Source organism: Trichogramma pretiosum, unplaced genomic scaffold (genome assembly GCF_000599845.2).
Source record: "Trichogramma pretiosum strain Unisexual culture from Peru unplaced genomic scaffold, Tpre_2.0 scaffold37, whole genome shotgun sequence".
In the NCBI taxonomy this organism is placed as follows: domain Eukaryota; kingdom Metazoa; phylum Arthropoda; class Insecta; order Hymenoptera; family Trichogrammatidae; genus Trichogramma; species Trichogramma pretiosum.
The window spans coordinates 1537346-1563916 of record NW_019641622.1 but is presented as its reverse complement, the minus strand read 5'-3'; the positions used below and the strand labels follow the sequence as shown (position 1 = coordinate 1563916).

Sequence of the window (26571 nt, the reverse complement as noted above, 5' to 3'; positions counted from 1 at the left end):
CCTGCGTGCCGAAGCTCCTCTCTACTTAAACAATTTCAGCCATAGTTTATTTATGTGTGAGGAGCTTCCGGCAAACTCGCCGACCAGCGGTTAGTTCACAAACTACTACTCGCGTATATCGAATGTTGTTGTCTCGGCAAGGCCGATATCATAACAATATTTTGACAATATGCAATTTAATTATTATCTATACCAAGTGACGCAATTTAGCCCTTATATATATATGCGTAACTGCTGTTACTGCAAGCCGTAGCAACATCCCGCGTTCGTTGAACACCCTACGTCGTTGTCGCGAAATTCCGATTGCGCAGGCGTTCGTAATCTCGTGCTGCGCTAGAGGATGAAGTGCCGTGGCGCGTATAGAAAACGTGTGCGCTACGCTTTCAGTCGGTCGCCGCGGCTCGCTCGAGCGAGACACTATCGTCAACTTCCTCTCGCTAGCTAAGCCGCTGAGAGGGAATAGTATTGTCGTTGTCGGACTTTGAAAATAACACTTGCTCTCCGTAAACGATTAAAAAAATCTTTGACACTGACGCGGGAGTAAAAAGTTCGATCGAACGGAAATTCATCGACAACCGATTAAAAAGAAAAAAGGAAAAACCATGAAAAAAAGTATTAAAGATGCTGGTTAAAAATAACAATCGATGAATCGTAATCGCGTCTAAACCGCGTCGCCGGCCGATCGCGATGTACGATCGTCGCGCAACAATACACGCCGTAGGACTTTATAGCGGCACGAATACGAGCAGCGAGCTCTGCTTATACTACCGGGGCTTGAGCTGGTGCGACAACAAGTAAACGCGCACACGTACACGCACTTACAAAAGATCGTTCACCCATTGCCGCTGCCACTGCTGCTGCTGCTGCTGCTGCTGCCGGGTGGAAATACGTGGTTGAGAGCTGTTATTATGGCCATAATGCAGTCCTGCTGCTGCTGGCGTTCGGTGCGCCGTGGCAGCTTTGCTTGTGCAGTTTACACGGTGGTGAGTGGCTTTGAGGATTATTCCGTGGCCGAGGATCTGCGCACCTGGTATTGTTATTATATTATTGCAAATCGATCGACGAGATGTTATTATTGGGTGCTCGAATCCGAGGCTTCTGTTTTGGTGGCTTTAAATGATAAAATCTTGGTCAGTTTTACTGTGTTGCATCTCTAACGGCTCAAAGGGGGATTAAGATTAATAAAATTGAAAAAATGAATTTGCTTACTCTTGTTGAAAAGAATTTTGCTTACTCTTCCAATTGCATTTTTGAAAACCTGAGTTTTTTCGTATCGTTAACGTGCAAAAGTTTTTCTTCTTTTGAACTTTTTCAATTGTTCTTTTGTAGAATATTAAAAACATGGAGCGCCAGAAAAAACAAAAACAAAATTAATTTGACACGCTAAGCATGAGAGGCGCACAGAAATGGCTGCAACTCATTGAAAAATAAAATTTATAGCACTGCAAAGCATAAGTTCACATCTATGGCACGCTTTTCGGTGGCATAAGTCGCACATTCTGGCACCGCTGCGTTCGCATCACACTCGCATACGCTCGTGCGCTAACCTCACTTCGCGCTACCAGAAAGTGCGACTTATGCATCGGAAAAGGGGGCATAAATGTGAACTTTGCACAGTACTATAAAACGTTGTTCGATACTCGGGCCATAGGGGACACTTTTCGGCCCAGCTATTAGGACCCTCGCTGCGCTCGGGCCCTAAACTACGCCGTGCCAAAAAGTGTTACTTATGGCACTTGTATCGAAAATTACTATTTTGGCATTTTTTAAAAATGCTCTGAATAAGCTTTTAATTATACTGTTCAAAAATTGAATACAATTTTTTTTTAAATTTCAAGCCCCCTCTGAGTCCTTAATAGTGTTGTTTTACCTATATTTAGAGCCCTTATCGAGGAATGAATTAATCTTGAAATTGAAAAAATTCAATTAAACTCTCTGTAAAATCCGATTATAGAACGTAATTTCAGCAAACCTTTGCAAAAATGTTGTAGAAATAATGGTGTAGATATACAAAAAATCCGGATCTCTGTATAACACACATGTTTTCGTTAAAATTTGTTGCCATCTAATGTAAAGGGTTTTTTCGAAAACACCTGTGACGAACAGTTCGGATTATTTACTTTGTTTTGCTCAGTTGTGTAATTTCAAAGATAATCAAACCTCACCGTAAATTCAGGGTTTAATTAACATAGTGTAGTGTTTTTTAATTAACATAGTGTACTGTTTCTGTAGCAAAATTTAATAATCATCATAAAAGATGACTGCACGAACGTAAAAAATATAAAGCTGAAAATACCTCATTGTCTGTACAATGGGTTGCAGCGAAGCAAAAAAATTAATAATATCCTTCGCGTAAATACTCGCTTAATTTGAACTTTTTTACTTCATTCTAAATAAATATGAACTTTTATTCAACGAAGTGATACTGTTTATGGGATTATACGAATCGCGCTTAGCTACAGTTGACTCATTAAAATGCAATGAAAAAAACGAATTCTCGCATTTAATTCGGTAGAATGAAATTTGAATTTGAAAATTCAGTTAATAAGAAATTTACCGGTCGATTCATTTTCAATCATGAAATCGGTGTACTTGACAATCAAAATCTCAAAAAAAAGTTAACATCATTAGTTTATCGTCGATTATGCAACGAGCGTCCAGTCTCTCGTCAAAGGCTCTCTGGACGCACTGCAGCTAATAAAAGCTAATTGCCGTTCCTTCGAGAGCCTGTGCATAAACGCGAGTTTCGACTGTCGCTCACTAAACCTGCAATTATCACATTAGTCAACACCGACTTGCCAAACTCGTCGAAATATCCATTTAATATCATACGTTAAAACTTGGACGAAAGAAAAAAAAAGAAAATCCATAGAATAATCGAAACGAGCCTGTGTTTTCACTCGACGCACACACAAAGTGCACGTGATATATGCTGCAGCATCGATCGCTCGCGCTCGCCTTCTTTCGAAACAAACGCTGAATCTTACTCAAAAGCAACAGCTGCTCGTACAGCTTTTTTCTCTCTTCCTCTCTCTCTCGCTACGTTGCTTACACGCTGCGTGCAACAGAAAGAGAGAGACTCTGATACGCGTGCATCACTCGTCTGTATGTGTGCAATACACCGGCATCACGAGTCGACGCATTTACACTAGCACGTCAAAGCCCATGAACTGGAAACAACATCGCTTTGACTATTTCTCACGACCAGCTCCCATATATTGTACGTGTGTATGTGTGTGTGTGTGTGCGCGCGCGGGGGCAGCAAAAGGAAAAAGTCGCAGCCGCTGCTGCCGTGTGTATGTGTGCGTGTGTACGTCTTGCAACTTTATTGGATTTGAGTCATGACTCATACCCCCATCGGTCATGGGATATATATACGATACAGTTGATAGCTTTGAAAAGAAGAAAAAAAGGCGAGGGAAAAACATAGCTGTGAAATCAAAAAATTGACCGAGCTTTATAAATAATTGCGCTCATGATCAATATCGAGCTTGCGTGAAAGATGAAAACAGATATGTAATAGCTTTCATTCGTTTGACGTTTGCCAGTTATTTCACGATGAAATCTTCAATATGTTACGCGCGTCTCTCTCTCTCTGTCTCTCTCTTTCTCTCTATATATCTCTGCATTCATATACACATGAATCGACGCCGCTAATTTCAAATTTCCTTTATTGGAACACCTCATTGATCAGTGCGGGGATTTCAGATTGCTTTCCGTAGCCTTTGAGTCGAGGCGCGCGTTCATTTCGAGGTGCCTTTGAATTAGCAAAAAGTCGTATGTTTTTAAATGAGGTTTTACTCTAATGCAAACCTTTTCGCGCGCTCGATTATAAAACTTGGTATATAATATTTTAATGAGGGGGGTAATCATTTTTTCTTCTTTTTTTGCTTCACTGTGAGAAAAGTAGCACCGTAACGAAGTAAACTTTTATATATGTAATATTCGCGCGTTCATCTCGGAAATCACATTTGTATTTGAATGTCTTGCACGCTGCTGCTGTACGCTTTGGCAAAACGCATTAGCCTGAGAGAGAGAGAGAGAGAAAAAAAATAAAAAAATAAAAAATACATCTCTACTTCCAGGATGTCTCGGGGATGTTGAGTAAGAGGTATTTTACACATCATTTCACTGTCGTATTACGAGGCATAATATACGTTTCGCTCGCGTGCGGCTGGCTGCACTTCTTTATATTTTTGCAATGTTCGTGCGGTAGCTTCTTCGAAAATGTAAGTTTTATTACAATTTCTCGAGCTCTGGGATTGAAATAGCATATTACTTCTCTCTGAGTTGCCAAAAATAGAAAAGTCCCAGGGCGCGTGTAATTAGAGGCCGAGATAACAAAAAATTGTATGAAAGTTCTAAGAAAATTCTCGGACGATTTAATCTGTAACGAAAAAAAATGAGTTTATAGCGCTTGCCATATTGTACGACATTTATATAGCGATTATATTTATAGCGAACGATCGTAATAGATCTACACTCGAAACTGTTAACGCGCGTCGATGCAATTTGCTCACGCGCGGCAGCATTTCAATACGAAAACGTACTTATTTCCAGGGATAATCTTTGCGCGAAAAAGAAAATGAAAAATAATAACTGGTCACCAGATGTAAGCCGGACAAAAAAGTATTATGTATACATAGGTATAACTGAAGTGAACCCAAGAGTTGTATACATTGGCACCCGATTCTCGAGCATTATTCTTTCTCACGAGTGTGTGTGCGCGCTGTGTACGTGGAGATCCCTCATATTTCTTTTTCGCGGGTATTTTTCTTCTCACTCTACGTGCGATTCTTCACGTAACGTGCCAGACCATTATTTCAAGTACACACACACACATACACACTCGTCGCTCTTTTTTATCCTTTACTTTTCTCTTACGCGCTACACGGATCCCTTATTTTTCTTATTTCCTTTTTTGGTCCGTTGCGTTCAATATGATGCCTCTTCCTCGTCGTGACATTGAGTTCTTGGAAAATTCGGTCGCGAATATCTAGATACACATGTTTTCCGCACGTGTCTTTATACGCGCCCATAATCAGATCTAATCGTCTTAACGCGCTAATCGTTTGGATCAGCGCGATTATACACGCAGCAGCGGCGTTCAAGCGGTCTTTTCGGTAGAGAGATATGAAAGGCCGGAATCCGACGACGGGCGCGTCCGACTAAACTCTGGCTTTATCTACTCGTTATGGCTGACTTTTGTACGTACGTACCAGTAATACTATGGTCCGCAGAGTAATCGGCCCCTCTCGCTCGCTCATCGCTGCGGCTTTCTCCGAGAGCCACTACGAGTCTTTGACCAGCTATTATTTTGTGCTTTACCGCTGTGCCGCGCGCTCGTGGATGAATTATTCGGATCCGATACGACGAAAGTAATTACCGCAACAGTGGGATGAATTTTATCGATGACGCAACGTGTGGGCAAAGTTACATCGCACACATGCAAATATTAATCACCTCACTTTGCAAAGCTAATAATGGACATGGCGCGCGAAATTCATGTAAATCGCAAATTCATCGGAGCGCGTAATCAGGCCTATATTACATTATGGCTCATGCATAATGCGCGGCTCGTCACTTTGTGACTCGGCGCGCGATGCGAGCTACTCCATTATAACGCGCGCCTGGGTGCATCATTGTTTTAATTGCAGAACAGATGAAAGAGATTTTTACGGTCGCAGCAAAGAGCATCGCGGAAAAAATTTACAGTTGTAATTATACTGCAAGCATACGAATTAATAATTTAATGCAGATTTAATCGGACATTAAAATTTAAGCAACTTATACCAAATTTTATTTAAGATACTTTTGTATAATTCTACTATGAGAATTAAGGTATTGGTGCTATCACATGAACTGTAGAAAAATGTATAAAAATGAAGTCACATACTTTATTTTAATGTAAAAATGAACAAAAACGATTTAATTCTATATTCCAAATTGAATATATTAATTAAAGCTAGCTTTCACCGCTAGGTGGCGAGTACCTTTATCTGTCAATCTACAAGTGGCAAAGTAAAAGTGTAGAAATAAAAGCACGGTTTGAAGAAATTGTTAATCGAAAATTACACTGGCAGAAAATTTGATCAAATAACCAAGAAGTTGGTCGGGTTACGGAAAGAATCGAATGATCTTTACCTTAACTCCCAAGTGTTTTTACTTTAAATGACACTTCGTGACATTTGAAAACGTCGGTATTGTTTTCGAATAAATGAAGAGTGACACAATGAATGCTATAAGCAACGTCGATACTATCAAGCGTCCCCCAGACACATTATCCGAAATAAAAACATGTAGGGAGTTTGGTAGAATAATTTGATTCTTGACGCATATTCAAACGAGTTCATGGTAATATAATAAAACTTGCTATGAGTGTATTTTATCAATCAGTTCTAATTTCCGAAAAAAAAAAAAAGAATAAATTTTAACAACGTATATATTTGAGGAGATGGTAATTTCGTAGTCACGACAGGGCAAATAATTGTTGCGCGCATGCCATGGGGCCGAGGAACGATTTCAATAACCGCTGTCATTTGTTGGAATCTTGAGTAGAACTCCAGGGATCGATCGATATATAACACACAGGCCGCATGTTGAGACTCTCTTGCTGTTGCACCGCTCTTTTCTCGCGTCTTTCTTTTTTCTTTTCCTTCTTCTTCTTCTTCTTCTTCTCCTCGAACCACCCGCGTGTGAGTTAACCCAATTTTTTTCTTCGACTTCTTTTGCTTCTTCTTCGTCTTCGATGTGATAACAACTAATGGTATATATTTTGCAGAGTATATTTCCGGTGACTCCCGACAGAAATAGTTATAAATGTTACAAAGAAATTTCTTGATGTGTATTGATTACAATTTTTCAATTAAATTTTTTTCATAGAATACTCGACTCATTATCTATAGCTTACACTCTGTGTCGTCTCTTTGCCCGTGCGCGGATAATTCCACCACAAAGAGTTCGAATGAATAAGAAAATTGAAAGTTTTTTTTTCAACTGAGATGAAAAAATATTCACCTTGTAATTAAGGCAATGACATAATCTCTCATTCGAAAAATATCGAATCGGGTAGTAAAACACTACGCAAGTGCAAAAATATAATCACTTCTATTTTTCAACACGTTTTTTTTGTTAAAACGTTTTGATTTTTCTATAATCAACTATTATTGTTTTCAAATATCCAGTCCCTCGAGTAAAAACAATGTCGTGAATTGTAAATGTCACCGTGAAAGTGGATTGAATTACTTACACTAATGAAAAAAATAATTCAATATAGTGCATGCGCGCTCTTCTGAATCGTAGTCGTGATTCTGAAGCAGGACTCGCAGATAAAAAGGGATATCGTACACACCACGCGTACACGCGCTAAAAGTACTGCACGTGGATTGTATTTTGATATTATTTATAGGACAGTTCATAATAATCTTTCATCTCTCGAGTATACGGGCGCTGCGTTTCGATACACGCAGCTACCGTGTAATTACACTTCTGCCAATATTTTCCGCGGCGGCCCCGCGTCAGCTGGACGTTATGGCTCATTAATCGTATAGCTAGTTCATAAGCTTTCGTAGTTTGAGGCATGTTTTTGACATCAAGGGCAGCATATCTACCGGATGCACAAACAGAAAAAATTAGCTTCATAATTGCATATACCTCAACACGTTCATAATCGACAGAAGCTAATTGCAAATAACTTTCTCAAAGAGTAAAATTGTTCAAATGATTTTCATTCCACTGTAACGCCTTTCGATCGAATGTCATGTTTTATTTTTTTTTCTACTTCGCTCTGAACCAGTTGAAAGCTCGGTATACAATATCATTTTGTCTTGATATCGTTCTGTCGCAGATGTATTATTCACTGCTCGCCGTGACTCTGGCGACCGTACTGCAAGAGGAAAGCCAGCACGCGGAGGGGAATGATCGCACCCGCTCCGCGTCCAACAGTATACTCGAGCCCGAGGCATCGCCTGGTAAGTGAACAAAGAAAAAAAACAGAGAAAAAAACAAACCGCAGCTGACGACGACGATAAAAATAATTCAATCGGTCGAGCTAATTCGCTTACCCAGTACTGCTACGAGTAATTATAACATGTATGCTCTGCTTCTCCTCAGCAACCATGAGCTTCAACATGGCCCTTTTAGCCTGCTCTTCCTGCGGCGTGATCTGCTGTCTTCTGCTGCTCTATGGACTTTTCAAGGTATTTATTTAAATGATTAAGAAATTACACTTGCGACATCCAAAACTGCATCAAATTTCTGTAAAATTGAATTCAAGCGATGCACTGTAATAAAACCGAGCGTATATAACCATTGAGCCGCGCGCCGCAATCGAGATAGCGCTGATGGACGATTATTATTTTTTCCTCGAGCTAAAGATTCTCTAGTCTGGACTCTCGAGGACCTAAGGAACACCTCCGAGTACTCGTATAAATCGAATGTCATTTGATTTAATGAGATTTTTTTCCATCATTATGTAAATTGAAGGTCGTGGGCTATTATCAAATGGATACTGCCAAGTTCGATAGCGTTAACAAGAAAAATTGACGTTTATCGATATTATAGCAGCAGGAAAGCTTTATTAATAATTTGCTTATTTACTTTCGATTACATCGTTCAGGGTTGCTGAAAATTAATAATTTTAAATAACCATCACAGATTCTCAACATTTCACTTTTTGATGGAGTAATTTTAATGAATCTCCGGTAAGCTCTATATTTTTCACTTTTTTCTTTTGCATTTTATCAGAAATGACGCAAAGACATTTTTGTCGAAGGTCGCAAAAAGCATATTTACGTGAATAGTTTTTATAACAAAAATACAAATATACTCAGCATGTTTAGAAAAAAAGAGGGCTTTAACAATACAGGAAAACGTAAACGATACTCTCCCATTTTCGAACTGATAAAAACATAAAGGTATTTTGTTATTTCGCTTACAAATGTGTGTCGTCGCGAGAAAATCTTCCGCCCACTGTGTTGCAGAATTGTAGTTATTTCGGTATCGCGCCAAAGTCGAATCCGCTTAAAATGCTCTACACCCTTCCTTTGATTGTTTCCGCAATGCCGCAGTATCATTAAGCAAAGTTACAGGACTTTATATATTTATGCACGCGCAGGAGTTTGAGAAACTCGTTCCCAAGCATCTTCGTAATGTCCTTGTTTTTTCAGTTTTGTATACCTCAGCAGAATAGCAACACAAATCTTTTATAACATGCAAAAAAATTTACAAAAAAAACAATCTCATGTGAAAATCGAAGTCTGTAATGCTTTGATAATCCATTCCAGCTGTTAGAAAAATGGAATCAACAAAGCTTATCACAAAGCAAATGCATGAATAAAATAAATTATAATTGATTTCAATAAATTCATTATCGAGGATTTCAAAATTGTACAAAGGAAATATATAATAAGGGTGTAATATGCAGCTTATCCGATGCTGCGAGCAATACGACGAAAGCATTTTCCAAAATACACACGCAAATTCTCGCAAACGAAATACATTGATACGATCAGCGATCCCGGCCTGGGGGGGCTTTCACCGATGCAGGTCACGTCGAGCACATATTTTTCAAAATTTGAGCGCGCGGGTTTGGGTTCAATCCCCCCCCCCCCCCCCCCCCCACANNNNCCCCCCCCCCCCACGCGCATAACGAAAAGAATAAGCAACGGATGGAGATTTTGGTTTATAATACATCGACGATCGATATACATAAACGCTCGCGTGGGCACGTTTCCGATCAGAAATTTAAAAGTCGCCGATAATATAAAGTTTTTGGCTATTTTATCGAATCTACGTGATTTGCTCTTTTGACATATGCGTCGGCGGCGCGTACCCGAAACAGTTTCCAAGCGTAAAGCGATCAAACGGTGTATACGAAACGACACGAAAATCTGAGCGTAAGATAGAAGTTAGAAGGTTACTTTTATCATGTCACATTTATTACCAAAACAATAATGATTTCTCACAACCTGCCTCGAAACTCGAAATTATCTTAATATCTATAAGTAAATTAGAAGGTAGGCCTTATCACCACCTATTTTCGCAGGGAATTTAGGGTGACAAGAAATCAAAACCGTTCTTTGACTTATTACTTATATTATTTTTCGTCACTTTATCACTTGCAGTTTTACAAGTTAAGGTACTCACCATCTAGCGGTAAAAGCTGGCTTCAATTTGATAAATCGCTATGAAAACGTTTATTTTTAATAAAAATGTTCAAATTTGAGTATAGAATTGGGTAATTTTCATTAATTTTTTCTTGAAAATAATTTATATGATAAAAAATAATCAGCACTGATTTATTAATTTTCAACGAATATTTCGCGTAAGAGTACCCTAAATAATATTCTCTACCAATTTCTTTATTTTTAATCTCTAATTTTACACATTGCATTAAATTTCAGATTCTTTCAAGAGTATTTTTTTTCTACTTTACGCCTAGAGTCAATGAATTGTGGTAGAAAATTACGAAGCAGAAACTAATAATATTTAGTAATCTCTGAGACAAGCTGCGGAGCTTGTTATAACGCGTCAGTTGAAACTCTCAACTTTCCTATAGAAACCTGAAATTCCCCTGCATATACGCGCACACACGTACACACACATATTGAGAACAAACTTTCGATTACCTCATTTCCCTCGTCCTGCGCCTTGCACCGCGTGCACTTTGAAAATTCTTGAGATCGTATCTCTTTCTCTCTCATTCATATAAATAACGCGTCAAGCCTCTATTACGGCAGGAAAAGCTCGACGCTCGTTTGGCTTAACCCGCCTCCTATTGCAGCTCTTGCACAGTAGCGGAAATTCATTTTCTTAGCTGCACTTTCACCCAGGGGTGACACCGGATTTTTCTCTCCCCTCTTCTTTTTTTGCTATTTACCAAAATGAAACCAGACGGTCGATTTTACTTCGACGACTTTGCTGTAGTATACTTCCACATGCGTTTGCGTCTCGAGTTGTTCGTGCCTTGTTCGAGGCATGAATTCATGTCTGTTATAAGGCGATGGATTCACGCGTCGATGACAAAGGGCGCCTTTACCCTCGACGAAGGAGTTACTTCCTCTTTGTCTAGTTCGTTGTACATCTATTACGAGTCAATCAATTTACGAGACGCTTGACAAATTCACGATACGATGTTGATATATTCGTTACGAATATGCCGGAAAATACTATAAAATTGAATAATACTTCAACCCTCACATAGTAAAAGTGCTGCTGTGAAACATATAGGTTATCGGTTATCATTAATTGCGTTGGTCGTTGCGCTCGTTCTACGTCGCGATCTCGTTATAACAGCGTCAGGATTGATGTGTCACATATATAAGACTGAAGGGGCGATATATTGCTTATACTCGAGGAACTCAAGACTTTTATTATAGTGTTTTTTTAATAAAGTACGAGAATTTAAATCTTAACCAAAACTTGATCGTAAATATAACTAAGCTTTTGGATTCTTTTCAAATGATGTATTGTATATTACACAATTTCAGAATAGGAAAAAGTCTTTTTGGTCGAATTAATTTTTTGTCCGCGTGAAGAAAAGTTCTCACGATCGGTTTGCGTTTAACAACCTCGTACATAACGAAATTATAAAAGCACGTACACACGCTATAATGTAAAAATCATCTCTCTCCGCAGGACGAGAAGCTGTTCCTGGTGCCGTGGATTTGCATAGTGATAGCCTGCAGCCTGGTCGACGTCGCGCACTTATTCTATCTCTTCTTCGTCGTCTCCGTAAGTATATATATATATATAACGTTTGATCTATACAGTCGATTTCATAAAAGGGGGAGAAAAAAAGAAGGAGAAGAAGCGCACCCACGAGACGCTCGTCACTTCTACATAACATGTATTATAAACGCGAGACGACTCGAGCGCAGTACGTATACGAGTATCGATTTTTTTGCCTCCTTTCTGTTTTTCGTCGACGCGCTCCATTAGGCTGGAGGTCGAGTGGCCCGTGTGCATATGTGTATACAACACGTGGAAAGCTCGTATAATCTATACTAGCTTTTGCATACACGCACACGCGACACAAGAGACAATTAGAAAAATTAGTCGCACGTGGGTAGAAATGGATTTTAACGCGCTCGCGTATATATTTATGATACGCAAGATAAAAGCTCAGCTCAGCGAGGGAGTCGCGCGCCCGTTAATAAATAAACGTAACTCGAGATCGTGAATATAAACATGCTGTATAATACATAGCGCACGACACAGCGCCAATCAGCCAAGCCCGTGCGCGAATCGCTCGTCGTGCAGCGGCTGCTTGTCACTCGGTGTACGGCTCACCTTTATATTATCACACGATAACATTTCGATGCGAAATCGATTTTCGAATGAAAACGGCGCGCGTGCGAGAGCAGCGTCCAATCGTTGTTATTACCAATACTTATGCCTGCGCCTATGTAAAGCGATACGCGAACGGCGAATTCGATTCGATCGTTCGTGAGTATTCAGATATTATTATTCATTGTCCTCGCGGCGCGTATTATTATAATTTCAATTTCTGATCGCATAAAAATAAAGCTCGTTGTATTCGTTCGAATCGACCACACGTTTAAGGGCTCAACACTACCTTTAATTCTTACTTATAATATTTTGGATATAGTATTTTGACATTATTGGCTTTTTTTGTATCTAATTGAAAGCACTATATAAATACAAATAATTAGTAGTTCTTTGTAATAAATTATACGTATAAGCAGTAAAAGTGTACATTTTCTTTATTTTATCTCGTGTATGCGACTGGGATCAATGTTCCATCTAATAAAAAGAAACCTCTTGAAACTCAATTGAGCCAATTTTGAAAACCGAATCAATAATTCTCAAAGCACTGGGGAGCTATGGTATTTTAATTAATAAATTTTGAGTACCGTAGTGGCCAAAGCATTTTCAAGTAGAGTACTACAAAAGTCAAGAACGTCAGTTTTTGAGAAAAAAATTTTATTTTCGTATTCTTGTAGCTAACATTTAATGAAAACATCACATATAAGAATATGGTACCTAATTTGATACCCTTTTCAAGCGTATCAATCAGATTCGTGTATATAGTACGGCCAAGTTGCGATGAAATTCTCAAACATCTCATAATTACGGATACGTACACACACGCGTGCAAGCTCTATCCGCAGCGATCGCTCAGTCAGTGCATGCTCGGAGGAAATTGAAATTGCGCATTCAATTCGGGTTTCGAGTCAAAGGGCTTATACTCAAGTTTCAATTGCGCATCACGAGTACCATTCGCTCGTATGATCTATAAAAAAAAAAATAAAAAATATGTGCTATGAGCGTTAATTTTTTTTCTTCTTCAAACTGTTGGTAAGTTATCCTCGAGCTCTCCTCGTCGTGCCGTTGGCATCAAGTTCGTATCACTATAACATAAAACTTTACCCTCCGTATCGCGCCGTGCTCGGAGTCTCGGAGCTGCGCACCTCTTAGACCTGTGCATTTTACGCGTTTTATATACATGCTTCAAGAAAAAACGTGTACGGAGTAAAAGCTGCGAGCATCATTTTTTTAAGTAAACTCCGATGTGTATAATTTTGAAAGTTTATGCGGGCGCCACCAACTCGAGGTTTTAATCATCTCGCGCGCAAGCTCGCGGAAATTCACCCAACTCGCGCACTGAGTTATACAATATGATACACGTATAACTATTATTCATCGTTACAAGTTAGCTATATGGCATAGTTGGAACAGTTTAAACTAGCAGTATATAGTATTTGCAAAGGATCAAGGCGGCGTCGTGTGCCGCACTCGCGTGCATGGATATATATAGGTGCACGGCTTCAACGCGTCGCTTTGACACGTACAATTTTGCGCGTACATATACGTACAACGCTATATAATGTATATAACAACGCGGCGACGAACGCCACGCCAGACCACGAGAGATGGATTAAAACGAAATTATTATACACGAAATCTTATGCAATCCAATTATAAAGACGTCCTATTGTTTATAATACTGCTAACGCTGCCGGGCGCATCGTCGAAATTAATTAGAAGCTCGCTGACAATTGCCTGCCTCTCTCTCTCTCTCTCTCTCACTCTCTTGCTCTCTGACGAGTAAATCGAAGATTATATATATAGATTCGACTTGACTCTTTCGACTAATTTTGAATGGGGAAAGTAGCGTTTCGTGGCGCCAATTTGCGCGTTTTACTGCGCGCAGCTATTGCATAGTTATGTATTTATATAAACTCGAAGTCTTATACATTATTTGCAGACGTCGTCTCCAGGGCATGTCTTTTTGCGCGCAGCTATACCATCTCGCGTGCACTTTGACTTTTACAATTTCACAAAGGTTGCGAGCGTCTCGCGCCTCAACGACCGACTGAGATATTTTCCATCAATTGTATATAAATAGCGCTCTCTTTTCATTTTGCAGCTCGCCATCACCCCGACAACTGCAATGGTACTAACCATCGACTTTTTCTTGCTCTGCCTCAATGTGAGTACACGAACTATCAATGGGTTATTAACAATAATAAAAAAAAATGTCATACGAGAATTTATTGTAATATAAAAAAGTATATAACGTGGAAAATGTTAATCTTTCCTATTTCTTTTTGCGCATTCTTTCATCTTCTCGTTTTTCAATGCGCCGCGCCGCTGCTGTGTACAGGTGTACTCGGTACTGTGCGTTATCTCGCAATACCAGGAATACGCTGCCGGCCGTGGTATGGCATCCGACGACTGCGAGCACGGAGTCAGTATATAAAATCCTATATATATACATCTATAATAATAATAATAATAATAAAGAATAATAAAAATATACACATCTTCATGTACATTTTTACATTTAATAGCGACGTCGCGCGGTTTTGCTCTCATTCGCTCGCTCTCTCCTGCTATGGGCCCGCAGGCGCAGATATGCCGGGAACGCGATACTCTCCTCGATCGTATACCTTACTATACGCACGTATGTCCGATTCTCTGTGGAATCGAATGGTACGAAATTTTGTTACCGTTTTGATGAAAAACTTTTTTTTTTCATGATCTCTCTAGATCCTATTTTTAGAGGTCTGAAGTGAGCGTTTTTCCTAAATTCATGGCCCGTTTGCAGAGATGCTCAACATTTTGAGCATTTCAAATTGAGCATAAATGAGATAGTTAATAGAACAACATTAGTATACAATTTTTTTCTAACATTTTATGCAATTATTTTCACTTTAGCACTTGCAGATTTATAGAATAAAGGTACACGCCATCTAGTGGTCGATGTTGAATGACGTCATAATTTACGAATAGCAAGTTGCCTTGGACATTTTAATAACAATTTGAAATGCTTACATTTTATGCGATTGAGCTTTGTGTGAAAAAGATTTGTGGTGACGCAGTTATGCGATCAAGCCTCTATATAAGCAAATGGGTTTCTCGAAAAGAGTCGAAAAGACAATCTTCGGTGACTGGCGATATTTGTGTTTACGTAGAATTTTACCTAATTGACATTACATGCAGCGGTGCTCAGTAACGTCTTATCAGCGGCTGCTTCTAGACGCGTAACTCGAGTAGAGAGCTAATGTCTTTCGGCATCTTGTAAACCTCTTCTTATTAAGAATCTGAAATGGAAAATAGATTCGAAATTGTAAAATTGAAATTTTGGAACATGACGAATAGTAGAAAAACAAGAGTTGAATTATAAAAGCTTAAAAAACTCTCTACAGAGGTTTATGACATTTAAAAAGTACAAAATATATGGCAAATATTTTTTTGGCCATTAAATTTCACAGATAATCGCACTTTTACATTATATACGTCGCATTTTATCATGCAATGAAAGTTAGAAAAATCGAAGATGCATTCGACGCGTTCGCGGAACGGTAAACTGACTGTATTTATAGACCAGGTCGGTACACAGCAACTTCAAAACTCAATCAGTTCGCGGAGAAGGATCGATCCCATCGTCGCGAAAAAAAAACTCGTCGGCAATGCGTGTGTACATTCGACTGCCCTGTCTTTCTACCTTTGATGAACGCACGCGGAGTTCGAATAAAGTATATACACCCTAGTTTCACTTTTTTCCAGAGCTGTTTACCGGTAAACGGGAAAATTGTCCGCCGATGAATTATCAGTTCACGACGTGGTATCATGTAGATACGTGCCGCGATCACCCGTCGATCAACTCGCGAGCTCAAAAGTCGGCTCTGTGTACCGATGAGAATTGATTATCGAGAAAAGTTGATATGTGCCCGCCCCAAGCGTAACTACGTATACTCGATACCATGTGCGCTTACGTTTAAATGAATTTCGCAATCGAGTTTCATCGTAGATTTACGAGGCTTTGATCCGTGTGTTATACTGCCAATGGTTGCATAGTGTGCTCATGATTATTCGTAGTCCGCGAATTCAATTCAATTTCATTTGTCACGACGGCGCAGTATGAGCGCGACAACAGTACGAAATTATATTATCGAAATAATCGTTCATCGAAAACGTAGTATGATTATTTGTAAACGTAATGTCCGTCTCACTCATGAGCGTCGATTCATTTTAAGGGGATAGCTCTGAATGTGCATTTTTTGTAGGGTAAGATGCCGGTCAGACGCAGCCACGCTTAACCCGCAGTCCTCTTTTCCAAGTCAACGTAGGCGGATATCTCAGCCTGATAGTAAAGGGGACTCGACACGGTAGATTTTTAAATTTATTCACCGATAAAGCCATAAGTAGAATATCCTCTCAGTAACAGTAGTTCACAGGTAGTTGATCAATTTGTAGTTTCATCGATGTAGATATAGACACTCCCTCAGCTCCTGTACGCACGCATCGTAACAAAAATTTACCAAGTAACAGCATCTTATCCTATTTAGCTCTGACACATTCTTGAAAAAGTTACGAAATACCCGATCAACGTAATAATTGCGGAGGCGATCCGTCACGAGCACGAAGGGATTTTTAAAATTATCTAGATCGTTAACCGAGCCTCAGATTTTTTTTCCTTTCTTTTTTTCTTGCCTTCCTCGCGTTCTATACGCCCCGTACTCTCTCTCTCCTATGCCTGTAAAAGTAGCGATCCTGAACTTTCATTCTTTAACGTAAGCTCCCTCAGATTATTTTTCTCTCTCTCTCTCTCTCTCTCTCTCTCTCTCTCTCTCTCTCTCTCTTTTCTTTCTTCGAGTACACGTAGACAAGATCGCCAGAGGATGAACGCCGAAGCGATAAAAAAACTACAAAAAAAATAAAGAAAAGGAGTCCCGCATGACTGAAAAGAAAAGTTATAGATTTAAGACCGTTCGACACGCTAAATAAAATCTCGCACGAGTGCTCTTTCTTTCTACGTCTCCATATGGAGTTGATATTCAAAAATGTGCAATTATTTTTTTCTATCCCTCTCTCTTTCTCTCTTTTGTTTAAGTAAAAAATTTCGATGAAAATTAGACGCGGCAACTGCACAGCAGCTTCTTAATTCTCATTAGAAGCCCAACGGGATGTGCTTTGCCTGCTTTTATGCAAGTACGTGCCTGCCTTTTGTACATCGTATATATATAGCACATGTACAGCATGCCCGAGCCATATAAATGCATAGCTTCACGCGCGCACTCGAATTCGCACCGGCGACGGCATATGCTCGGAAAAACCCGGTGTACATAACACGTACCACCGAGTCCACGTATCCGGGCGAATATTGCGAGCTCTTATATGCACTCGTCGTCTCTGTATATATTATAATAATAAAATAAAACCGAGCGCTTGCTTTCGAGCTTTTCCTGCTGATTTACGACGATCGCTGATTTACGAGAATCGACCATATAAAATATGAAAGGTGAATGGAAAAAATGTTTAAACCATGTTTTTTTAATCGATCGTTAGATGCTCGCAGTTAACCATTGGAAAAGAGAGAGAGAGAGAGAGAGAGAGAGAGAGAGATAAATCGAGAAAGGGAAGCTTAACCATAGAGAAAATTCGAATTAACATACTGCACATAGGATCGTGTATACGTACCATACAATAAGCTAATGCCCGAGCGCAAACATAAAACGGGAGAGACGCTTCCTTTTCCTTTACGTATAAACTCCGCTCGTAATTTCGAAATGAAAATTAGTTCCTCGCCTCGCCTACCTTTTTTAAATAAAAAGCTCGAGTATAATTGTACAAGCCCCCACACATCAAGAGCGCACTCGTATAATCTCTAAACGTCGGCTGTTCAGAGAGCATTAAAAAGGGTTTTAATACGCTTATGTACAACTATAAAATGCAGTTGTATGCATACGGTGCGGTACGTTATACAGGATCGTGGAACACATCGCAGCTCAACCGTTAAAGTACGAGCGACGTTTGATATTTCTGCTCAGATGAGCAAAAGCTCTCTTATCACTTTGGCGGCCATAGGCGACTTATTTTTTCACTTCGCATCGTTCTATAGACTTACGTCAAAAAGTAGACATGCATTAAGCTATAGTGCTATGCCCCTTTTTCACGCACATATACGCACACACACCCACACACACACTGCACCCAACTCACGAGCGCACGCGCACGCGGGGATAATTTTAAAATCGTGAAAAAGCTCCACAGGCCCCGACGATGCACTACGGCGCTCAAGGGGGAACCGCCACGGCCACCTACTGTCTGAGCGGCTCGCGCAACAAAGCCGTCACGAATTTCAGCAGCAACGAGACCCGCGGCACGGCCTCGACGCCGACGACCCAGAGCCCCACGACTCTGCCGACCGTCGTGGCCTCGTCGCCGGACTCCTGCTACGGACCGCAGAAGATGCTCGGCTGTGGCATTAGCATCGACGCGTCGCAGCATGTGTCGCAGCACCAGAGCACCAAGCACGTGAAATTCCAGCAGGCCCAATCGGCTGAGAAGATAGGTTCGTATATTATACATGGGTGTCAGCATATAAACTTTTAGTAAATTTATTTGGCGCAGCACAATAATCGAATATATGATAGGAGCTTTTTCGTTAATCGCAAACGTAGGGCTTTATGATCTTGAAGATAAGCGCCACCAGCCAGTTGCTGGTCAGTAGCGTCATGAAGTAGTAATCGAGAAATTGGCCGCACAAGTCTCGTAGCGCGTGACCGACGCTGCGGCAGAATTTTCCGCTGTGCACGTCCTCGTCCGTCAATTCGTGCGTGCCGAAAGCCGAGTTAATTGCGCTGACGCACTTGGAGGTGATTGTGTTGGCGATCTGTCGTAACGACGTAGAAAATATATAATATTCGTTTAAACGTGTGGATGAATTTAACACGAGTTAAAGAGATGACTTTATAGTTACCGATGACGTCTCCAAAGCTGTCGATTCCGAGACCTGTTGAATTATTTGAGAAATTATGATTTGCGTTTTTAAATGAAAATTTTCAAATTCCACTTTTCTGATGTTTAACAGCTTTTACTCTTAACGACGCGTCGACTTTTCACGTGAAAACCTACCTCGACCGAACCTCGTGCGGGTCTCAATCTCGAGCAAGCGTAATTTCCCCAATTTTCCTGCATCGTTTAAATTTACATTTTAAAAGATTATTATACAAGAACAAAATAAAAACGATATATGTCGATGTAACCTTGCACTGGTCTTGCCCGTAAAACGAGTAATAGCATCCATAATCAACGACGTAGTCGCACCAGAGCGAGGCCTGATGTATCATCAACGCGCTCATTGTCCGGCAGTATTGATCGATCGACGAGACATTTCTCACTTGTTTCTCGCACATGTGCCGAGCGGATTCGCCCACCTACGATAATTGTATTTGGTACGTGAGCACGAATGAAAAAAAACGTATATTTGAGTAAAAATATTTGAAATTTTTTCGAGGGGGCTTCAAATGCAACGTGAGCTACTCTCTTACCCAAGGCTGCGGATGTGCATCGATACTGGCCACAAAAAGCGCGCACGAGGCAAAAATCACGAAAATCAACCGGCCATTCATTTCTGCAACTTCCATCCGCGTAGCGGTCACTGCTAAATAAGAAGTACAACCCACACAGCTAATGAAGCGCGATTGTAACCCGGGAAATGCAAATTTTTTTTCGCCCGCTGCAAGCTAAGACTATTCTATGCTCGCCGTGCAAAATGGAAAAAGAATGGGAAAAATCGTGACTCCGAGCATCGCGCGCTCACGCTTTTACTGCGTTTCGCGTAAAAATGTTCAATGACATTCTATGCACACGTTCGATACTGCGAGCGACAAATATTCTCGACATTCACAGAGCGTCGAAATATTTTCACTTTTACATAGTTTTTTTAAAATGGTATACAAATTATCTCGTATGACTTTTTTGAGAATTCGACGATATTTTTCAATCACGTACGAGCACTCGAATATCCAATCGAGCGTACGTCCATCATAGAAACGCGATCGAATTACTACATCGCAGATATCGAAATTATTGACGCTTCGGTATAATGTAGCCGCCCGAGGCCTATAATCTGCACACATACGCATGATCAATACCTGTCAATGCAAATCCACGTAGTATCCGTAATGAAAACGTATCCGCGTGTTTCCACAGATGAGGCGGCAGCCAAAGCCCTTGGACGAGCAGCAGGGCACCAGCAGCAGACGTCGTCGAGCGATCGACGGCGCGCCAGCGCGCCTACGATGCGCATCGAGATCACCAACCCAGTGGTCGGATGTGGGGTAATTGCAAGATGCAGAAAGAGCCAGTAGAAAAGGGACTGTTACATCGGTGCACGGTGGCAAGATCGAAGAGGCTCCCATTTATAAACACACGATCGGACGAATACGAAGTTAATGCCGCTGCAGCGCGAATCTCGTGTAGTCCGAATCATCTCACGGTTTATGTATGTGCAAAGAGCGAGAGAGAGAGAACATGTGACAAAGACGAATCGACTTTTCGCGACTATATAAATGCGAGAGCTGTGATCGATTGTCGAGAAAAGTTAAATTCAGTGTCCATTAGTGAAATATACATTAAGGTGGTCCAAAATAAGAAAAAAAGTTCTTTTCCTTTTCCAAACGTTTTCATTACTTTCATAAAGTAAAAAAAAGAAACTTCTGAAATTTTCAGGTCTTGATACTATTTTTTAAAAGTCACAGAGTATCAACGCTACAACTATTTTGAGTAAAAAAATATAGATTTTTCACATCAAAAAGGACATCAACAAGTGCATTACCAAATTTTAATTTCGAAGTTTTTATCGTTAAAAATTACAATTGTCCTCCAACAATTCTCACATTGTAGAACGTTTTCTAAATGATTATTCATGTTTCAGCTGCATACATTCGTAGACTACTTGAAGCAATCGTTGAGCCTCTGGTAACGTATACCAAAGAGTTCTACTACTATAGAAATACATATATAGATTCAATTTTCAAGGTTTTGGAAATGACAAAAGCAACTCACTTCTTATTTCAATTGATTTTTCCGCATTTTTGATCGTATTCAATTTAGTTACCTTTAAGAATTTATATTAATATTTTAAATTTTCAGAAGTTTACTAATTTTACTTTATGAAAGTAATGAAACTGTATCCGTGTTGTATCCTCGTGTTATCAGTGTGACGTCCACGTATTTCTGTAAGCTCTCCTCTCAATCGATTGGCAACAAGAAAACATATCCTCGAATGGGATATCAATATTCGAATTTTAAATCAACGTTGATAATGAATGTATACGACAAAAAAGATGCTACTATTATTAAATGTTACTGTAAATAAATAAAAAAAGTACGCAGCGTAAGATCACGTATTTTCTAATGTACACGCTAAACCCAAAAGAGTAATTTTCGAACCACAAAAGAGTAATCTGCGCGAATTACTCTTTTAAAAAGAGTAATCTAACGCAGATTACTCCTTTCACTTTCACGCTAGAACTAAAAAGAGTAATCTACGCACGTTACTCTTTTTTGAAAAATGCCGAGTGGGCACTTACTCTTTTTGGTAAAGATTACTTCGCGCATAAGAATATTGCGCGCAGATTACGGTCTTTGAATATTAAAGAATATTTTTTATTGTATATTGATTCTCGTAGCCAGTGAATGAAAGGTTTCAAAAAAGTTTGCTTAAATTTAGCTTTAATCAATTCGTTTTTAACATATTAAAGGCTATTATTCAGATCGATTATAATAGTAAATGTCTTTCTTTATCGAATAGAAGTTTTGCAGAATGTTTTACTTTCGACTTTCTTTAATAAAATAAGGGAAGAAAAATACACGATGCACCAGTCAATGAAGCTTTTTTACCTTTTTTTAGTAATCTGCGTTAGATTACTCTTTTTAAAAGAGTGATTCGCGCAGATTACTCTTTTTAGTTCTAGCGTGAAAGTGAAAGGAGTAATCTGCGTTAGATTACTCTTTTTAAAAGAGTAATTCGCGCAGATTACTCTTTTTAGTTCTACGGTGAAAGTGAAAGGAGTAATCTGCGTTAGATTACTCTTTTTAAAAGAGTAATTCGCGCAGATTACTCTTTTGAGGTTCGAAAATTACTCTTTTGGGTTTAGCGTGTAAGAACCTTATAATTATACTCTCTATGCATAAGAAAAATAAAGGTAAGTTAACTGCGTTATGCTCTGACGGCGGGGCTGCTGCAACTTTGTATTATACATTACAACTTGTCTGCAGGGCGAGCAGCAGCAGCAGCATCAAGAAAGATGAAAAAGAAGGAAAATACGTAGTCGAGAATTAGATTGAGTCTTTTTTTTCTTCCTTCCTTGAGCAACAACGCGACGAATTTATATAAATATATGTAGTACTTTTTCCGCTGTCAAGGCGTATTACACAAGCGCCTTATTTCACTGTACATACCGTGTAATGTAACATCGTCAAGATATGGCGATTTATATGAAAATTGTAATAAAAGAGGCGCGCGTAAGTGATACCCGAATTGATGTTAGGAATGAAGAGGACAATAAAAACTGCTCTCTCGTTCATCTATGCGCATATATTTACTAAACATTCAAAAGAAACTGCTGCTGCAGGCTGTTGTTGCGTGAAAGATTTTGAAATTGCAAGCTTTGCACTTTATTTATTTTCTCGCGTGGACGGACGTAGCACAACTTCAAGTAATGGTTTATGCGAATCACGCTATGGCTGCACATACAAAATGATAATATCCGTAGGCGCCGAATTACCGACTCATACGCTTATATCGCGGCTGTGAACCGATCCAAAGCATTATGAATTTCACATCAACATAAGGTGTTCAATATTTTGTTACTTTAAAATAAAAATGGACTTCATTTTTTTTGAAAAATTTATTAATTTTTTTCAAGTTAAACATTGTCTCCTTAACAAGTAAAGTCAATTTTATACGCGCATTACATTGTAATGCGTGAATGATGCTTGGAATGAATATGGATTTTAAGGTTTTTCTTTCGTATAAATTTTCTTCCACATATATCGCATGCATATGTGACACTATTGTGCAGCATACCGATGTGGATTTTGAGCTGACCTTTTTGAGTGTATTTCTTTCCACAAAAGTAGCATGGATATTTAGTACCATTATGCACTGAGTCTATGTGGGTTTTGAGAACTTGCGTATATCGAAATTTTTTTTGGCATATATCACAAGCGTAGGTTTTCCTGTTATGTTCCACATCGATGTGAATTTTGAGATTACTTTTTTGGGTGAATGTCTTTCCACGTGTATCACATGCGTGAGTAATTTTCTTGTGCTCAGAATCAATGTGGATTTGAAAATAACTCTTTTGAGAAAATGTCTTGCCGCATTTATCACATGTAGGTTTGTCAGCTTTGTGTACCGAATCAACGTGGATTTTGAGATAACCTTTTTGGGTAAATGATTTTCCGCATATATTACATGCATGCGTGGTCTTATTATGTTCCGTATCGATATGTATTTTGACATAACCTTTTTGAGCAAAAGACTTTCCGCATATATCGCACGCATGTTTGGTACCATTGTGCACCGAATCAACGTGGATTTTGAGATAACTTTTTTGGGGAAATGATTTTCCGCATATATTACACGCATGCGTGATCTTATTATGTACCGTATCGATGTGCTTTTGAATACACCCTTTTTGAGCAAAAGACTTTTCGCAAATATCACATTTATGTGTAACACGATTGTGCACCGAATTGATGTGTATTTTGAGATAATTTTTTTGAGTAAAAGATTTTTCGCAAATATCACATTTATGTGTAACTCGATTATGCACCGCGTCAATGTGGATTTTGAGACCCCTCCGAGCTGTGAAGGTTTTGTTGCAATTATGACATGTATATGTGATAGAATTGCGTACCGTGTTGATGTGGCGTCGTTTTAGATTTTTTGTTCGTGGAAATGTATTTCTACTGTTATTACAATTTTGGGTGTTATCACTGCTCACTAATTCTGTTGTATCACTCTTTTTTCGATTTTGCTCACCGAGTTGACAGTTTAAATGCAATTCTTCTGCAACTTCACCGAAAAATTCCTGCTTCATTTCATCCTCAGTTTTTATTTTAATTGTGTCTCTAGTTTCAAAACCATTAATAGCTTTTATATTCTGCAAGTGATATTGGAAATCATCGTCAATTTTGTTGACTGCTAACAACAAATCCACACTCGGCTTTACATTTTCACATTCAAAAATTATTTTCACTTTGTCACCCAGTTTATTTTCATGATTTACATCACAATTTCGAAGCGCATGAGTCTGCCAGAAAATTAAAACTATATGAGTATTTTTATAAAATTAACTAAAATAAAAGTTCCTTAAAATTATTAAATCTTACTAGATTTTCTCGTGGGCATGGTAATAATTGGTTCTCGTCAATTATATCACAATTATTTTCACTGAGCATTACATCTCTAGGCTCCTCTTTAACTCTGAAATAGGTCAAATAAGGTTAAGTTGTCAGCTATAATATCTTTAAAATTTCATTTTCGAAAAATGAAAATTACCTGATAGAGCAATCAAGTGTATCATTGGATTCCATCTTCTTCGATTGAATTTCACTAACAATTAACCTGTGGTAATCGAACAATCTACACCAGCGTTGTTATAACGAATTCCTACACGCAGAGACTGACGAAGAACATAAAAATTTACTCGTTCTGTTGTTTACGTTGTGCGTACTTTAATAAGCAAGTGTGGACCTCTCCATGTGCTGCCCGGCTCGCTCCTCACTGTGTTTTGCTCGCATGCCTACATATATATGGTATCGGCTATATTTATTATATAACGTTAAACGAAGGGCTGTAACGAAACTGGTTGAGGATAAACTAACGTCCTTCGCGTTACACAGTTTTTCAAAGCTCAGCAGTCTTTGCACGTTTTACGGTGTAGCTTAAATTTAATTCAATATCATTCACACACCATCTTGTGAAATTTCGAAATTATCAATGTTAACCAATCACGCATAACTAAGTCATTATAATTATACATAAATGGGAAATTGACATTATGCATCTGATGTGTGAAAACACTTTTCTATATCCACGACTTATTTTTACATGAGTAATGAGTGAACGAAAACAATTGATGGTAAAAAGTGATTCTACAGTACGCGAAACGCACTGAGAAAGAGGCAGCTCACAGGAAACCGTGTATTGATAATTCAATTCGCTGAAAGTCTCGGTGACAATTCTACAAAAATCAACGCTCGAATCCAACGCGGCACGTAGCCTGCGAAATTTTCTCGTGCCAAATGCAGTCCTATATACTCTCGCTTTCGTGCATGCTTGCAAAACAACAATATTGAACTCGTGTATTATATATAAACCCAAAAGTGCCGGAATATCGCGCGTTGGGTTGAAAGGGGTGAAAAATATTTTATTATTATCTAGCACTCGAGTTTTCGATTGAAGATGCACGAAAATAAAAACAAATGAAAAAAAAACGAGCGCTATCTAGAGATGGAATTCCATAAAAATGTGGAAAACAAAATACGATTGCGAGGGAAAAGAGCAGTTGATTTTATCTAAATTATATTTAAAAAACGGCGTTATTTACATCATCACATTACAATAAACGAAATTTTATCGAGCTCGAGTCTCCGATCGTGTTTCCGAGCTTCGTACATCTTAATTCATCTCACGAATCTCGCGATGCTTCGAATTACTCGAATATCCGCGCGCGCCTACGAGGCTTCTTATCGCAGGAAATTGTATACGATACGCTAGCACTACACGCGATATTTAAAATTGCATTCAATATCATAATGTGGCAAAAGAATGCAAAACTTTTGTTTTACGATAACAGAGTTTAGTTGCAGGCTCGGAGATAATATACATTTCTTCTTTTGTTTTCCAATGTATAGAACGTCCAAGTTTATGGAGATCCTTCGGTCGATACTTGTCCGACGATTTGGCGAACTTTGATACATTCGAAGAGTTTCGTATTACATTACGAAATTCGTATTATATTACGACTGCGGTTCGTGTCAAAACTCATTGACAATATTCGATCGTTTCACACGATTATATTAGTTGGACATAAGTTTGTTTGATAATTTGACATAAGATAGTTTGACACGAAATTAAATGAATGCATTTCAAGTGTCTGGGTAAATTAATAGTTCTTGCACAGAACAGTGGGGTTATAATTGTCTCGATCGCGACGATCGAACTACTTTTACGGTATTATTTCTGACCACAAAAAAAAAGGTTTTACACGCATTATAAATGAATACGTCGGCTTTTCGGTA

At 39.1% G+C, this 26571-nt stretch overlaps 3 protein-coding genes across 3 annotated transcripts; 1 reads left to right on the top strand and 2 right to left on the bottom strand.

Annotated features, from left to right (window-relative positions):
• Positions 1 to 403: 403 nt before the first annotated feature.
• Positions 404 to 21680, top strand: LOC106649652. The gene is made up of 8 exons (XM_014367180.2): positions 404 to 983; positions 7847 to 7970; positions 8113 to 8198; positions 11638 to 11733; positions 14393 to 14455; positions 14630 to 14713; positions 18523 to 18823; positions 20467 to 21680. Exons 1-8 carry the CDS (start codon positions 909 to 911, stop codon positions 20622 to 20624), a joined length of 987 nt encoding a protein of 328 aa, XP_014222666.1. The 5' UTR covers positions 404 to 908; the 3' UTR covers positions 20625 to 21680.
• LOC106649654 lies at positions 15361 to 25268 on the bottom strand. The gene is made up of 4 exons (XM_014367182.2): positions 24827 to 25268; positions 24658 to 24751; positions 24183 to 24578; positions 15361 to 15569 (listed from the first exon to the last, which is right to left on the bottom strand). Exons 1-4 carry the CDS (start codon positions 24859 to 24861, stop codon positions 15489 to 15491), a joined length of 606 nt encoding a protein of 201 aa, XP_014222668.1. The 5' UTR covers positions 24862 to 25268; the 3' UTR covers positions 15361 to 15488.
• Positions 18881 to 20072, bottom strand: LOC111693654. Its single transcript, XM_023458976.1, has 5 exons — positions 19803 to 20072; positions 19518 to 19688; positions 19387 to 19443; positions 19232 to 19264; positions 18881 to 19144 (listed from the first exon to the last, which is right to left on the bottom strand). Exons 1-5 carry the CDS (start codon positions 19896 to 19898, stop codon positions 18917 to 18919), a joined length of 585 nt encoding a protein of 194 aa, XP_023314744.1. The 5' UTR covers positions 19899 to 20072; the 3' UTR covers positions 18881 to 18916.
• Positions 25269 to 26571: the final 1303 nt, after the last annotated feature.

Bases quoted from the DNA above. Each gene is read 5' to 3' on its own strand.
- LOC106649654 (XM_014367182.2), bottom strand. From the start codon at position 24,861: ATGGAATCCAATGATACACTTGATTGCTCTATCAG. The intron at 24,579-24,657 runs GTAAGATTTAAT...ATTTTCTGGCAG, and splicing joins CATGCCCACGAGAAAATCTA to ACTCATGCGCTTCGAAATTG. The intron at 15,570-24,182 runs GTACGCAATTCT...TTTCCATTTCAG, and splicing joins AACGACGCCACATCAACACG to ATTCTTAATAAGAAGAGGTT.
- LOC106649652 (XM_014367180.2), top strand. From the start codon at position 909: ATGGCCATAATGCAGTCCTGCTGCTGCTGGCGTTCGGTGCGCCGTGGC. The intron at 7,971-8,112 runs GTAAGTGAACAA...GCTTCTCCTCAG, and splicing joins CGAGCCCGAGGCATCGCCTG to CAACCATGAGCTTCAACATG. The intron at 18,824-20,466 runs GTTCGTATATTA...GTGTTTCCACAG, and splicing joins CCAATCGGCTGAGAAGATAG to ATGAGGCGGCAGCCAAAGCC.
- LOC111693654 (XM_023458976.1), bottom strand. From the start codon at position 19,898: ATGGAAGTTGCAGAAATGAATGGCCGGTTGATTTTCGTGATTTTTGCC. The intron at 19,689-19,802 runs GTAAGAGAGTAG...CAATTATCGTAG, and splicing joins ATGCACATCCGCAGCCTTGG to GTGGGCGAATCCGCTCGGCA. The intron at 19,444-19,517 runs GTTACATCGACA...TAAACGATGCAG, and splicing joins ACGGGCAAGACCAGTGCAAG to GAAAATTGGGGAAATTACGC.